Below are 16,685 nucleotides of genomic sequence, written 5' to 3' on the forward strand. Positions count from 1 at the left end.
ATTATCGCTATAAATTTTTTTTTTCTTTTTTTAAGAGCCCTATCTCGGTTATTTTTCATTGAAATTCCTTTGTAAATATACGAAAATGTAGAGGAAAAGTTGAAGAATAAAGAGAGAGTTAAGAAAAATGGCTTTGGGGTCACCGAGAGGGAAGTGTAGGTGCGATCAGCTGATTTCATTGTGAGAATTTTACTACGCCAGGGATTTGAGAATGCGCAGTACAGAAACTACTTTGCTGGCGTATTGATACCCGAGATACACGGTCCAAGGTATGATCTAGCCTATGGAAATCGCTACTTGTCCGAAAATAAAAATAAAAAGCCCCTACCACACGTACGAAAAATTTAGGTAAATTTTACGTACCACTACGTCAGTTGGATAGATAGGGGATAGAGTATTTTTACGTACTATTACGTCAGTTGGACATGAAAAGGTTAATGTAAAACTCTCAGTTTTTTGTAGCATGTTTTGAAGGGCACTACGGGTATGCAGTCCGGAATTTCTAGACTCCGAGAATTGTAAAATTTATGACGTAGGAAATAGGTTAAAATACCCAAAGTTTTTAATTGACAAATCTTTGCAGAAAGCTAGAAATATTTTTTATTCCACTAACAATAGGGAGCCTTTTGTGAGAGAAAATATCTTAACACTGCCATATAATGTCAATCTTTCTTTTATTCAGAAATTACTGAAAACTTTCAAGATTAATGTGGTATATAAAAATTCAGGAACACTTCAAAATATCATTGTGCGTAATTCCCCAAAACAGACTAGTGGCTGTATTTACACGATTCCTTGTGCTGGCTGTAATTACAAATACCTTGGTCAAACAGGTAAAGAACTAGATTACCGTCTAAAACAACACCGTTACGCAGTTAGAACAGGTCAATCGACGATTGCTTTATTTGTACACATGAATGATTTTAACCATAGTATAGACTGGAAAAATGCATCTGAAGTAATATTTTGTAACCATATTGTAAAAAGAAACATAATTGAATCTGCATTTATTAAGCATTTTAACAATCAAATAATGAATCTGAGTTCAGGTCTTTTTAAATTAGATAGTTACCTTGTTTATAAAATTGTAGGGAAATACAATGTCACCTTTTAGCAACAGCCTGTTATACTAACTGCAGTTTCAGTTCTTAAGCACTTTTAAAGTATTCTTACTTTTTTGGTAGTGACAATTTGTAATGATAATTTGGTTGGTAATGGGTTTGATCTTTGTTCTGCAAAATTTTCTTGTTTATGTTTCTATTTGTTTATTTTACTTTGTACCCCGAAGAAGTGTACACAATACATGAAAGCGCTTGGTATCTGGTCTTTGATTCTTCACCTTTCATGTGGCTATTTACGTACATATTTGTCACGTGCTGTTTGGTGACTTATTGCTGATATATATATATATAATAATATATATACACACACACACACACACACACACCACACACACACATATATATATTATATATATATTATATATATATATATATATATATATATATAATATATATATATATATATATATATATATATTATTATATATATATATATAATATATATATATATATATTATACACACACACACACACACACATATCTATATATATATATATATATATATATATATATATTATATATATATATATATATATATATATATAGATATATATATATAGATATATATATATATATAATATATATCATATATATATATAATATATTGTATATATATATATATATAATATATATAGACTATATATATATATATATATATAGATATATCTAGATATATATCTATCGTATATATATAATCTAATTATTATATATATATATATCTCTACTTATTATATATTCTATAATTATATATATATTATATATAGATAGATATATATATATATAATATATATAATATATATATATTATAATATACAGTAGAGCCTCAGTTCTCGACGATAATTCGTTCCAGAAGGAGCGTCGAAATTCGATTATTTCGAGAACTGAATCAAGTTTTCCCATAAGAAATAACTGAAAATGGATTAATCCGTTCTTGACCATCAGTTATTACCTAACCTTGCCTTTTTATACAATACATTACATGTAAATTACAACTAAATAAGTTAAAAGTTAAATAAATATCATGTTAAACGTATATTTATAATTTTAAATGTGTAATATACAGTATAAAAGAAAACTACCCTGTGTCCAACTGATTGTTGACCAAGCTCCATAGGCTACCTAGGTAAATAGTAAGTAGAACGTAGTGTAGTGGGGTAGGCATAAAACGTGTTGCTAACATAATAAAAGCATTGAAAAGCAAGTCTAATTATTACAGTAAATTAATAAACTATTAAATTAAACCCAATCTATATTTATCAAAAACTTGCAAAAATTTGCCTACAGTAGTCGGCATTTAAGGATGTAAACAAACCATAGCGCAGCCTGGTGGTTTATATCGGGACTATGGTAGTAAAGAAACCATATCTCGCTATAAGCCTAGAAACATTTACATTCGATATTAATTTATGGTAAATCTTTTACGGAGTCGACTGCAATACTGTATACAAAATCGCTTGAAAATTATCTTTCAGTAAATGTAATGTTATGATACTAACGATTTTGTTTCATAAATGTCCTTATAAAAAAAGGTGCGTCTTTTACGGCAAATTGTCCAATATCAGGGCTGGTTTCAAGCTTATTGGACTTTGACAATTATTATGGTACTGCATGGTACATATATTACGTTTACAAACATAAGTAAAAGAACTTCTTTTAATGGGTATTTTAATTACTATACCATTACGTACCAGCATCTCTTGAGTTTAATATCAAGCTAACCTCTTTTTTTTTTTTTTTTTTTTTTACGAGGACGCTTTTACGAAGCATACAGATTGCGTTCGTTACCGCGCACGCGTTGCATATGTAAACTGTGTCACTACCAGACCTCATACGTAAACATTGACGTCTTTTTACAGTAGACATAAAAGAATCTTCTTATTTCTATAATTATTCTATACCATAGCGGCTTCTCTGATTAAGCTAAGGCTAACCTCCTCTTTACCAGCAAGCTTAACAAAGATTAAGATTGCGTTCGCTACCGAACGGCACACGTTACGTATGTGACAGTGGTTTCACTACCCAAATCTCACACGTAAACAATGACGTATTTTTACAGTAGACATAAAAGAATCTACTTAATTTCTATAATTAATGTATACCGTAGCGGATTCTGAGTTAACCTAAGGCTAACCTCTTCTTTACCGGCACGCTTGAAAAGCTTAGATTGCGTTGCTACCGAACCGAACATGTTACGTATGTAACTGGTTTCACTACCAAATCTTACACGTAAACATTAACGTATTACAGTACGACATAAAAGATTCTTCTTAATTTCTTGATTACTACGCACTTAATATGGCATAGTAGCTTCTCTGATATAAACTATGACTAACTTCTTACCGGAAAGCTTAACAAAGCTTAAAGATTGCCATTCGCTACCGAACCGCACATGTAACCTACGTACGTAACATTGCCTTCACTCCAAACCTAACACTTAAATACGTATTGCATTTGCTACTGAAACGCGGCGTCTCAAGTGTGAGCATGGTTTTAGAATATGTCTACGTTGATACCACCGAAAAAGCAAACGAAATGCGTGCAAGGTGTACAAGACACGACACATGTTTGAATGTTTGTAAACATTAGTTGCGACTTTAAACAATGCTGAGTCACTGAGTGGCGTCACCAATGTTACCAACCGTTTTGCTAAATTATGCTGGTCGGTCCAAGCAAGAATTTATGCCAAATATGGTGCAATTTTGTGCCAGAATTATGCTATTAATCTATCATTATCTCATTTCTCTAATACATTTGAGCTAAAACAACGATGTAATGGAAATTTAAAACATTTATATATTAGGTGAAATGATAAAAAGTGACGAACAGACAATAACTAATAATTTGATGATGTTAGGAAACTCGTAATAAAACACCATTTTTCTTTAATAGATCACATACGCAATCACTAGTACACTATTTGATATGCAATCACTATTATACTATTTGACAAATGTGTGAAGATCACACATACAAATGTGAAGAAAAACAACAAGTTTTACTTATTACTGCATCATTATCATGCCACTCAGAACCATTTTTCTTGACAGGTCACATAAACAATTAATAAATACTTGAAAATGTGTGAAAATTACTTCAAATATAACATTTTGTTATTTACTGATATTTCCTGAAAAATTAAAACTAAAAAAAAAAGGTAAACAAACAAACCAGTCTCTACTCAAGAAGAAAAACATACGTACTTATTACTTGATCATTATCATGCCACTGAAACACTTTTTCTTTAATAGATCACATACACAATGAATAAATACTTGAAAATTGTGGTAAAATCACTTCAGACATAATTAAAATTTTGATTACTGAAAAAAATAAAACTTAAAAAAGGAAAAAAAGTAATTCTTTACTCATGAAGAAAAAACATTATTAACACTTTACTGATTGTTTGTCATGCCACTGTGGGTATTTATTTATATTCACAAAATTTAACATTCCTTAGTTGGGTTCAAACTTAGCAATTAACTCATTTGTTAGTGCTGCTTTTGAGGCAATTTCACTTGAAGATACATTCACTATAGCTGTGTATGAAATTGAGGAATTTTCTGCATTTTATTTAAAATTTTAGTGAAAATACATTCTAAAATTGTACTAGAACCCTAAGTGTGAAAGAAATTATGCTAAGCTCCAATTCTTGGGTCAAATTATGCTAAAAAACATGAAATTATGCTACATTTGGTAGCACTGGATGACGCCAACTAGCGGCAGCTGGCGGAAACAGTTTGTTTACAAACATCATATGGTCGGGGGTCGGAAACTGGTTTTTTGGTTGAAAACAGATACAAAGTTTATTGGAAATTTAGTGGCGAAATCCGATTATGTCGAGTTCTAATACGGTCGTGAACCGGGTCTCTACTGTATATATATAGATATTAGATAAGATATAGATTGAATATAGTAAAGATATAGATACTATTATATATAATTATATATAGAGTTAACCTATATATATTATATGTATATTATATATATGGTATTATATATATATATAATTAATATATATAATATACATACAATGGTACCTCGAGATACGAAATTAATCCGTTCCAAGGCGGCCTTCGTATTATGAGTTTTTCGTATCTTGGAACACATTTTACATGTAAAATGGCTAATCCGTTCCAAGCCCTCCAAAAACACCCCAGTAAATTATATTTCCAGGCCTAAAACACATGTTCTAGGGTTACAACGCCGATCCGACGGAAGAAATATGATTCCAAAAAGGCAAAATACTGTACATACTTAGTAATATTCAACTGCATGTAATGTTCAACCCCATTTTTACTGCATATATTAGGACTTTAGCATATGTCCTTTAGCAATAAGCCTAGCCTATGTTAGCGGTTGCTACTGTAGCCTAGTCTATGATTCTGACATCTAAACCTAAGAGCTAAAAGCTTAGAATATGCCAATAAAATGTATAAATAATCAGTATGTACTCATTTCAATAATTATTAATTAATTATTAACTATAATACACAAACAAACAAAAAACAAACCTTCCAATCGATTGTTTACATTCAGCTCTTACCCGTCTTACGAGTATCGAACGAGCGCCAAGCAATCATTTTTCCTAGCACACAGTAAGCCATAAATTGTCATTAGTATCTCTCTTCAACTAATGAAACTACCAAACAGTATAATAACCATTCATTTCTATTCTTTATTCTATCTTTACCTAATGGAGATACCGAGTTACTGACAGCTACAATGAAACATACGTATACGTAACGTAATAATAAAATAGAAGAAGAATTCTAAAAAATACGTATTTGTTGGCAGTCTGATTTATTTTACATTTTATGATATCTAATTCACAATTTTTTTATTAAATGTATTGCATATACTCATTTCAAATAATTATTAAGTAACCATTAACTATAATAAACAAACTTTAAAAAAAAAGTTCCAAACGTCTGTTTACATCCAGCACTTACGAGTATCGAACGATCGACAAGCAATCACTTTACACAGTAAGCCATAAATTTTCATTATCTCTCTTCAACTACTGAAACTACCAAACAGTATATTAACCATTCATTTCTATTCTTTATTCTATCTTTACCTAATGTTTTTTTTTTATTAAATGTATTGCATGAATAAGTTTTTCAATTTACAGCATCCTTTTACCAATAGAATACTTAAAGCACAAGGGGTAGATGCTGACCAATAGGAGAGCAGGACCTTATGGGGTGACTAGCATCAGGAACCAATGGGAGAGCGGGAGGATGGTGGCGAGTTTACCTCAGTTGGCGGCACGGGAGTTTTAAAATTGTTCTCGGTGGTCCGGGCGAATCTCGGGACTTTACAGCAAGAACCTTTCGTATCTTGAAAACTTTTCGTATGTAGAGCAGTAAAATTTTTCGCATTGGCTTTCGTATCTCGAGTTTTTCGTAAGTAGAGCCTTTCGTATCTCGAGGTACTACTGTATATATATATATACATATATATATATATATATATATTATATATATATATATTATATATATACAGTAGTACCTCGAGATATGAAAGGCTCAACTTACAAAAAACTCGAGATACGAAAGCCAATATGAAAAATTTAACGGCTCTACATACGAAAAGTTTTCAAGATACGAAAGGTTTCTGAAAGTCCGAGATTCGCCCGGATAATAATTTTGAAACTCGCGCCGTGCGCCGCCATCTTAGTACTAGTAGACTCGCCACCATCCTCCTGCTCTCCCATTGGTTCCTGATGCTAGTCGTAGCCATGAGATCCTTCTCTCCTATTGGCCAGCGTCCCTCCCATCATGCATCTACTATGTACACGTGGTGGCATGCCTCGGCCACTCGGTACCAGCATTGTTATAGTATGCACGCGGTATTCGTTTTCGGGACCGTCAATGTGTATTTAAAAAAAAAAATTTCTCATATCTTTTCACAGAAAATGGAAAAAGAAGAGCACCTCTTGAGTGACGACATATATGATATGATTGACCAAGATCTCTCTCGTGGGATAAAGTGACCAAGATCTCTCACATGGGATAAGTGATCAAGGTCTCTCTAATGGGATAACTGGAAACTTTGCAAGGTTGGTGGAATCTCCACTCCCTGCTGAACAGAGGGTGCTGACCAATCATTTACAACATGCATACCAGTATAATCAAGGCACTTCAGTTTATGTTGAAGGTCAGCAGCCGAACATTCAGTACCCAGAGAGAGCATTTGGTTGAACAGGGTTTTGATGGACACCAGGGCCAACAGAGTCATGAGGTGCAAAAAAAGAACCAAGTGATAAAAAACAGAAAGTTGAAACTCTGTAAAAAAAAAAAAAAAAAAAAAAAAAAAAAAAAAAAAAAAAAAAAAAAAAAAAAAAAAAAAAAAAAAAAACCTACGTAATGTATATAAAAGAAAAAAAAGAAAAGAAAAAAAAAAAGCAGAAATTAAAGCCGCTTTTCATAGAGTGCAATCATTTGTAGAAAACACCCCCCGAAAAGGTTCACACAGGAACATTGTGAAAAGTAGGCAGAAGCAATCTTCCTTGGATAGTTACGTATGTACATAGCCTCACTCGAAAGGTAAGCTTCCACATTTTACGTACAGTATATTTCTTGTTACCATGTTACACTAATATACACTTTATTTACAGGTTATATTTTGCATTTTTTAAAAATTAATTTAGGCATTGAATGGTCCAAATTGTTGTAGTATTTCATTGTTTATAGGTCAATTTAGCTTTATTATGAAATTTACTGGGGTGTTTTTGGAGGGCTTGGAACGGATTAGCCATTTTACATGTAACATGTGGTCCAAGATACGAAAACCTCATGATACGAAAGGCGCCTCGGAACGGATTAATTTCGTATTTCGAGGTACTACTGTACCATGGATCAAAGTAGTATTTTCTGTCAACTTTGGGAATTTAGTAAACTAATCTTATTAAAAATTTTCATATATTTTAATAGAAAGCACCAAAAACACCAGTAACCTGTAAAGCATACTACTAAAGAATAGGAAGCCTATATGCATATTAAAATAAGAAAACAAAGGAATAAAATATAAATTATGTCCTGTGAGTAATTGAAAACTTATAAAAATAAGTTGAAGAATACAAAAAAAAAAAAAAACGTATAAAAAACAGGATTTATGCAGTTGCTGTCTAATTTTCCCATAACTACAACAAGGGGTTGGGAAAAGAGCAAGACAATCTACCACAACTAGAAGGTATGTGTTAAAATGAGAAGCAATACAAAAAAATATTAACAGCAATGTGTAAAACTAGACTTCAATAAAGTTAGACTTCACTTACTGAGTTAGCTTTGGCATACTTCTGTGTAAGATCTTGAACCTTATTCTCTAATGTTGCGATTGCCTTGCGGAGGGCATCCTTTTCATCCAAATTTTTCAAAACTAACTTACAAAGCTGAAGATTCTCCTTTACTTGTAGTTCAAAATATTCACTGAGATTCTGGGGAAAAATTGAAGATATTTTAGAAATTTTTAAACATTTCAGTAAGTTAACATCAACTTTCCTTACCATTAACTATACATACTTCATTAAAACTCGCTCAAGAAATAACTTTTCACCAGAAAACTGAATAACAAACCCCTGTAATACAATGGTCAACAGTGCCTTTTCATTGCTTACAATATAAAAATACAAGGCTGTTTTGAAACCAGTGTGAATACGTATACTGGTTTTTATCTTAAAGGGCTACACTACACCAAATTTCTGGAAATGAGTGGCCCAGGACCTCTCATAACCTGCACAAAATTATGGGAGAACACTTGAAACTATGACAGATACTAAATCAACAGCTATAATTAAATGCTAATTTTGTTGGCATCCATTTCATTACATAAGATCTTAGTGGTGATCCCATTTCACATATGAGTTATTTTGCAAACAATTAACCCTGACACTGCTTCCAAAGATGACACAGGTGTCAAGTATAGACAATAAGTCCAAATCAGTGGAAGAAAATGCAGTACTGTTGAAAAAAACTTGCCAAGAAGTGGAGTATATGCTACCGAATAGAGGGTTGGATGTTTGTATACCAAGCGACCACACTATCAGTATGACTACCTTACTCACCTGTATCAGACCAGTCCAGCGAAAGATATGTCTATTCCTTAACCTCCCTGAAGGAAGAAGGAAAGGTACAAGAGAAAGAAAGAGACCAGCCAACTCACTCATTCTTTCATCCACACAATCATCTTAGGTAAGATACAAAAGTGCTCTGTTGAGGGCAATGATGAGTCACACAACCTGTTGGGCAGCCAACACAGGACCCAGGGAAAATGTGTCCATAGAGGTGAACGTGGACTGGCGTAACCAAGTACCAGCGCTCAGCACTCTATGTACAGCCATGTTCTTTTTGAAAACCATAGAGGGACCAATAACCCTTACATCATGCGCTCTAGCCTGCACAGACGTGGTGGCGGAATCATCAAGAGTCAAGTATGCCTGTCTGATGGCTTCCCGTATCTATAAAGAGATAGTATTCTTCGGCCCCTCTTTCTTTATACATCCTGTGCCTAAGGTGCCGTGTCCTTTTAAGATAGCAAGGCAGGGCCCGGACAGGACACAACAAAAGCTCTTGAGCATCACCACCCACAGTCATTCAGTGATGGAATGGAAAAGGAAGTGAACCTATCATCATGCACAGAGGGATTTTGGGTCTTGACCACGAATTCCAGGACAAAAGTCGAAGGACACAGACCCCCAACCCCTGGTGTGCTTCTCATCATAGCTCAGACCGTGGAGCTCTCCAACTCTCTTCGAAGATGCCAAGGCCAGGAGGAAACCGTCTTGAGCGTCAAGTTCCTGTCAGATGAGTGACGCAAAGGCTCATATGGACCCTTAGTGAAGCTTCTCAGAATCAAGGAAACATTCCACATCGGAGGCTTGAGCTCCCTAGGAGAACTCGATTGCTCAAACCCCTTAACTAGCAGGGAAAGTTCCCAGGCCGAGATGTCAATACCTCTAATGGCAGAAACAGACAAACATTTCTCATCTCTGAGGAAGGTTAAAAAGTCTGCTTTGCGTTGATTAGAGGTTCTGGAGGAGAAAAACCCCGTTTACGGCACCAATCACAGTAGATCACCCATTTGCCTTGGTAAACCGCGGAGGTTGACCTTATGAGACTGCTGGACATGTGCCCTGCTGTTCTCTGAGAAAAGCCTCTCGCTCGGGGGCAGTACTTGATAGCCTCCAACCGTGAAGAGATAGGGATTCTACTGACTGGTGGAACCTTTCTGCATGCGGCTGACACAGATGCTGCCAAGGGGGAATTTCCCTCCGAACCTCCGACAACAATGACAGCAGATATGGAAACCATTCCGCCTGAGGGGCTACCAAAGCCACCCTGAGACCCTGCAAACTCATCAGCCTGTTCAGAACTTGATGGATCAAACAAAACGGAGGGAAGGCATAAACCTCCAGGTTGTTCCATGGATGTTGAAACGCGTCCTCCGCTAACGCTAAAGGATCTGAAACCACTTAACAGAATATCTCTAGTTTCCTGTTGAACCGAGTCGCAAAAAGGTCCAGCATGGGTCTCCCCCAAACCTGGAAGAGCTTGTCTGCTACTACTTGATGAAGAGACCACTCTGTGCCTAGGATCTGATCCCGACGACTGAGTTTGTCTGTGACCACATTCAGTTTGCCTGGGATATACCTGGCTGAGAGCTCCATCGAATTGCTGACTGCTCACTGGTGAACCTCGACAGTCAAGGCGTTCAGTTGATTTGAAACCAGGCCTCCCTGCTTGTTCACATAAGCGACCACCGTGGTGTTGTCCGACATGAGAATGACATTATGACCCTCTACTTTCTCCCGAAACTCCTTCAGACCCAAGAAGGCTGCCTTCAACTCCAAGACGTTGATATGCTGCTGTTTGTCCTCCAAACTCCAAACGCATGAGGCAATGAGGGTGCCTAAATGAGCCCCCCAACCTGCGAGGGAAGCGTCTGAAAACAGAAGGAAGTCCAGTGGGAGAGAACGCAGAGGGATATCGTTCAAAAGATTTCGGTCGTCCAACCACCAATGAAGGTCTTCTCTCACTTCCAGAGACAGAGGAACCTTTAACAGAAGTGAGTCCAAGGCCGGAGACCAGAATTCCCCCACTCTCCAGAAGAACCTGCCACTGATGAGCCGACTGATGTGGTTCCGACAGGAAGTCGCGTGCCACCACTCGCAACTTCTCCAAGCTCTGGTCCGATGGGAAAACTCTTGCAACCGTCGTATCGATGACCATGCCCAGGTAGAGAATCCTTTGACTGGGTACGTGGTTTGACTTTTCCTGGTTGACCATGATGCCCAGTTCCAGACAAAACCGAAGCAGACGATCTCTGTCCTGCAGCACCTTTTCCCTGGAACCTGCCAAGACCAACCAATCGTCGAGGTACCTCATCAGCGGATCCCCTGAGCATGGGCCCAACTTGAGACTAGAGCGAAGACCCTTGTGAACACTTGAGGGGCTGTGGTCAGCCCAAAGCACAGGACTTTAAACTCGAAGACCTTGTCTCCGAGAGAGAAGCGAAGGAACTTCCTGGGCATCGGATGAATAGGGACCTGGAAGTATACGCCCTTCACAGCTGCCAACACTGAACGTGGGGTCTCCATCTTGAACCTTGTCTTCCTGATGAAGCGATTCAAGGTGGATAAGTCGATAACAGGTCTCCAACCTCCCGATGCCTTGGGCACCAAGAAGATGTGACTGTAAAACCCCGGAGATGGACGCAACACTTCCTCTATTGCATCCTTGTCCAGCATCTTCTGTACTTCCTCCCAGCGGCGGTCTATCGCATCCTCCAACTCGGTCCGAGGGAACAGAAATTGAGACTCCAACAGATCATTCCTCAATGCTAGCAAGGACTCAGGGTCAACCGATCTTTCCATCCTGGATAAACCCACATCTCTTCTAATCAGGAGAAGGTTAGCCCATAAATTAACACTGGGGTGAGCCATATATGAAAACGCCTTGCCTTCGGACTGCAACAAACTGGCAGGAGAAGAAGCACTCACCAAACCCCTCTGGGGTCCTGTCAGAAGCTATCTTGGCAATGACCGTAGACCAGAAATCTAGCCAAGAAACCGTTATGCAACATGGAGGCTGCCGTAGATTCCAACGCTGAGCCATCCTGTGGAGACAAGGATGGAGCCACTGACCTCACCTGCTCCAAAGTCAATCCTGGCTTCAGATGAATGATGTCCGGGTTAAGATGACGCGACATCAGAAAAACAGAGTTCGTAGCATACTACTTCCTATGCCTCGTGAGAGGCGGGGGTAGCAACTTGGCAGAGCCCCTAGAGCGAAGCGATCTGAAACAGAGGCGTTAACCTTATGCAAGACCGACTGGATGTGCCCCAACAAGGGAAGTTGAAACGATGACCTGGGATCCTGCGTAGCTTCCAGCAAGGCTTCCAAGCACGAAGGAGTGTAAGACGACTGAGCCTGAGTCCTACTCTCCAAATTGTTTAATCCACAAATGACGTCAACAACTTTTGTAAAGGAAGACAAAAACTCTTGCATCTCCCTCCTCCTGCTCCGGCAACGGCGACTGACGACAAGAAGGGTGTGTAGGCTTATCTAAAGTGCCTTCCTCATTTAAACTAATGGAAGAACCAGCAGCCAAACAGCCCGAAACACCAACTAACCTGTCTGGGCTGGATCCAAGCGCCAACTCTCTCGACGAACCATCCAAAACACTAGGGACATCACTACGCACTCTCCCAACAGATGACTCTCTAACATGGCCACGAATGGGCACAGGCGTGGCAGATGTACGTACGTGTGCAGGTGAGGAATTTTGGACACTCGAGATAGAATGAGAATTCCTCGGAGTCGAACTCCCAGAAGTACCAGGGAGAGGGGCTGGCAAACACTCCTGCTGCACTAACTCCATGCTCACAACCTTTAACCTCTTGACAGGTGCCTTGAGATCCTTACGGCGACGAATAGGCCCTGGAGAAGGAGAAGTGGTAGCACCTGCAACATGTGCACGAATGAGGGAGGTTGAAACACGCTCACGACTTGATGCAGAGGATGAGGCAACCACTGCAGATCGCACAGGGAAAGATCCACTAACAGTCTCCGCAACACTAACACTCTCTGGAACACGGGCGTGTTGCTCCTCACTCACAGACGAAGAAAGGGCAAAGTCCTTAGCCTTCCAACGCTTGATACGCAGACGCGGAGGAGATGGTGGAGAAGGAGAGGAAGACAGCACTGGCTCCTTAAACAATCTCTTCGCAGGAGGCAAGGGCGATGCAACACGCTTGCTTCCAGTCCTCCCAGCTGACATTACAGCCAATTTATCTTCTAAAACAGAGCCCAATCTCTTAAGAACTGCCTGGCATAAAGCCTCAGATGGATCAGCAAGAGAAGGGTCCCATGACATGGAAAGGAGATGCAGTGAACTGGATGGCAGAGATGGTGTCATGGCAGCAAACGATAATGACACAGACGAGCAAGGCAGCGTAGTGGAGTCAACTGGGAGTGACGTCATAAGCGGCAATGATATCACGGCTTCCCCTCGATCCGAACAGGAAGCAGATGCCACTGGCGGAGGGATACAAAATGACTGACCCTGTGACGTCACCAGTGGGGCTGATGCCACAGCTTCCCTCTGACTCGAAGAAGCGGCAATCATCACTGGCGGAGCAATACAAAATGGCTGACCTTCGCTACCCACGAAGACGAGGCCAGGAGGAGGGGAGAGGGACTGGACAGCATGAGGAGAGGGGTAACGAGCATCCATGAAGTGCGTCAGCAAACCCTCCAAGGATAGTGAATCTGGTAGCCCAAGCGTCCCCCAAAGCGCTGGGCCTTTTCATACTTCCAATGATGAATTGATGGAAGAAAAGGAAGGGGACAAAGGCACAACACTACTGTGGGGTGTGATAGCAGCAGGAGGCAAAGCATCAGGAAGGGGAGAAGAAAAACCCTCCCATGAAGGGAGAGTCAGAACCCAACAATGCTCTCTCTTACTATAAAATAACTTCCACTGCTCTCTAGGCCATGCATGGCATTTCGTGCAGCGATTCGTTATTGTACAAACGTTAAGAGCGACACCTACTACAAGTGACGTGGGAATCAGTTGCAGCTGAAGCCAAAAAAGGAGAACATGGAAAACCTGGAGTTCCGGGGCACACACATTGACGAGGCCAAGATAGACCAGAAGAAGCCATGATAACAGCATACACACACACTAAAACACAAGCGAAACGGGCAATGAACCAGGTAAAGGCTGAGAGAGGTCAACCGCAACTCTCACCCAGGCGGTTAACCCTTAAACGCCGAAGGGGTATATTAAAAATCGTCTTCCGTGTGCCGAGGCGGTCTCAAGAGTGAGCGCGGAAGCGGAAAAAATATTTTTTTCAAAAAATCACAGCGCTCTTAGTTTTCAAGATTAAGAGTTCATTTTTGGCTCCTTTTTTTGTCATTGCATGAAGTTTGGTATGCAACCATCAGAAATGAAAAAAATTATCATTATCATAAATAAATAATGCGATATATGATAGTGCGAAAACAAAATTTCATATATAATTGTATTCAAATCACGCTATGCACAAAACGGTTAAAGGTAACGAGTGAATTTTTTGTTGTTGTAATGTACACTAAATTGCGATAATTTTGATATAACACACATTGTAAAATGATGAAAGCAACACAGAGAAATATTATCACAAAATGATGCATGAGACTTCCAATTTCTTTCAAAATGAAGACAAATGATTGAATATTACTATACTGTAAGAGTATTAGCTTACAATTGCAGTTTTCGACCATATCTGACGAGTTAAAGTTGACAGAATGTCGAATTTATTTTTTTATTTTATTTTATATGCAATTATTTCGGAAATTACAAAAGCTACAACCTTCAAATATTTTTCGTTTTATTCTAAATGAAATTGCACACATTTTCATATATAAAACTCTATGAAATGCCTAATATGAAATGGAGCAAATATTCCGAGAATGTGACTTACGCATTTCGGAGATTTGCGGAGGAGAATCCGCGCACTGAGGGAAGGAAATTTTTTTTTTAAAATTCACCATAAATCTAAATATTGTGCTAGCGACTTCAAATTTGTTTCAAGATGAAGATAAATGACTGAATATTACTAGACTGTAAGAGTTTTAACTTACAATTGCGTTTTTCGACCATTTCGGTAGAGTCAAAGTTGACCGAACGTAGTTTTTTTTCTATTTATCGTGATTTATATGCAAATATTTCAAAAATGAGAAAAGCTACAACCTTCAATTATTTTTAGTTGTATTCCACATGAAATTGCGCACATTTTCATATATAAAAATTTATGTAACAGCTAATTTGAAATGGTGCAAACATTACCACAATCGCACGTATGATTTTTTCGGAAGAGTTACCGCGCGGACATAAGGAAAATGTTATTTTTTTCATAAATTCACCATAAATCGAAATATTGTGCTAGAGACTTCCAATTTGTTGCAAAATGAAGGTAAATGATTGTATATTACTAGAATATAAGAGTTTTATCTTACAACTGCGTTTTTCGACCATTTCGATAGTCAAAGTTGACCGAAGGTTGAAAATTTGTCACTTATCATTTTTTATATAAAAATATTTCAAAACTGATAAAAGCTACAACCATGGGTTGTTTTTAGTTGTATTGTGCATGAAATTGCGCACATTTTCATATATAAAACTTTATGTAACGGCTAATTTAAAATGGTGCAAACATAACCACAATCACACGTATGATTTTTTTCGGAAGAGTTACCGCGCGGACGTAAGGAAAAAGTGTTTTCATAAATTTACCATAAATCGAAATATTGTGCTAAAGACTTCCAATTTGTTGCAAAATGAAGGTAAATGATTGAATATTACTAAAATATAAAGAGTTTTAGCTTACAATTGCATTTTTTGACCATTTCGGTAGTCAAAGTTGACCAAAGGTTGAAATTTTTGCACTTATCGTTACTTATATGAAAATATCTCAAAACTGATAAAAACTACAATCATGAGTATTTTGTTGTTGTATTCTACATAAAAATGCACACATTTTCATACATAATACTCCATGTAACAGCTAATTTAAAATGGTACAAAAATTATGTCAAAGTGACGAAATAATTTCCGAGATGTGTCACCGATACTTTTTAGTGCGGCAAGAAAGAAATTCGCGCTTGCGCGCCTGCGTAACGATTGTAAACAAAACAACACCTTGATCCGTGAACTCCCAGCATCCCCCAAGGCTCGTGATTCAAGAGTTTTCGGCTGGTAGGCCTATAAGTATTTTTCCGCGAATTTTTAAAAAAACTTTTGTATGTCGACGTAAAATACGTCCAGTCGGCACCCGAGAGACAAAAAATGTCGACGTAAAATACGTCCACTCGGCGTTTAAGGGTTAAGAAATGACTGACAGGGTGGCGCAGATGTGTGATCCTTGATCACTCTTCACCCGATATATGCACTTCTTGCCAGATCTCACAAGATTCTTTGCTTTCATCTGCGATTTAACCGGATCCAGTGAGGCGCTACAAATTATCCGAATGTCAAGACCGAAGGTTTGTTCGCGTATGAACAACTGTTTATGTTATAAA

The 16,685-nt window shown here is 37.9% G+C and overlaps 1 protein-coding gene across 1 annotated transcript in view; it reads right to left on the reverse strand.

Moving 5' to 3' along the window:
- LOC135220476 (A-kinase anchor protein 9-like) overlaps window positions 1–16,685 on the reverse strand; it is a 465,336-nt gene that overhangs the window by 46,987 nt on the left and 401,664 nt on the right. Inside the window, 1 exon segment of the mRNA XM_064257603.1 lies at window positions 8,402–8,560. Within this exon segment, the coding sequence (XP_064113673.1) occupies window positions 8,402–8,560 (159 nt within the window).

Source organism: Macrobrachium nipponense, chromosome 2 (assembly GCF_015104395.2).
Source record: "Macrobrachium nipponense isolate FS-2020 chromosome 2, ASM1510439v2, whole genome shotgun sequence".
Taxonomy (NCBI): domain Eukaryota; kingdom Metazoa; phylum Arthropoda; class Malacostraca; order Decapoda; family Palaemonidae; genus Macrobrachium; species Macrobrachium nipponense.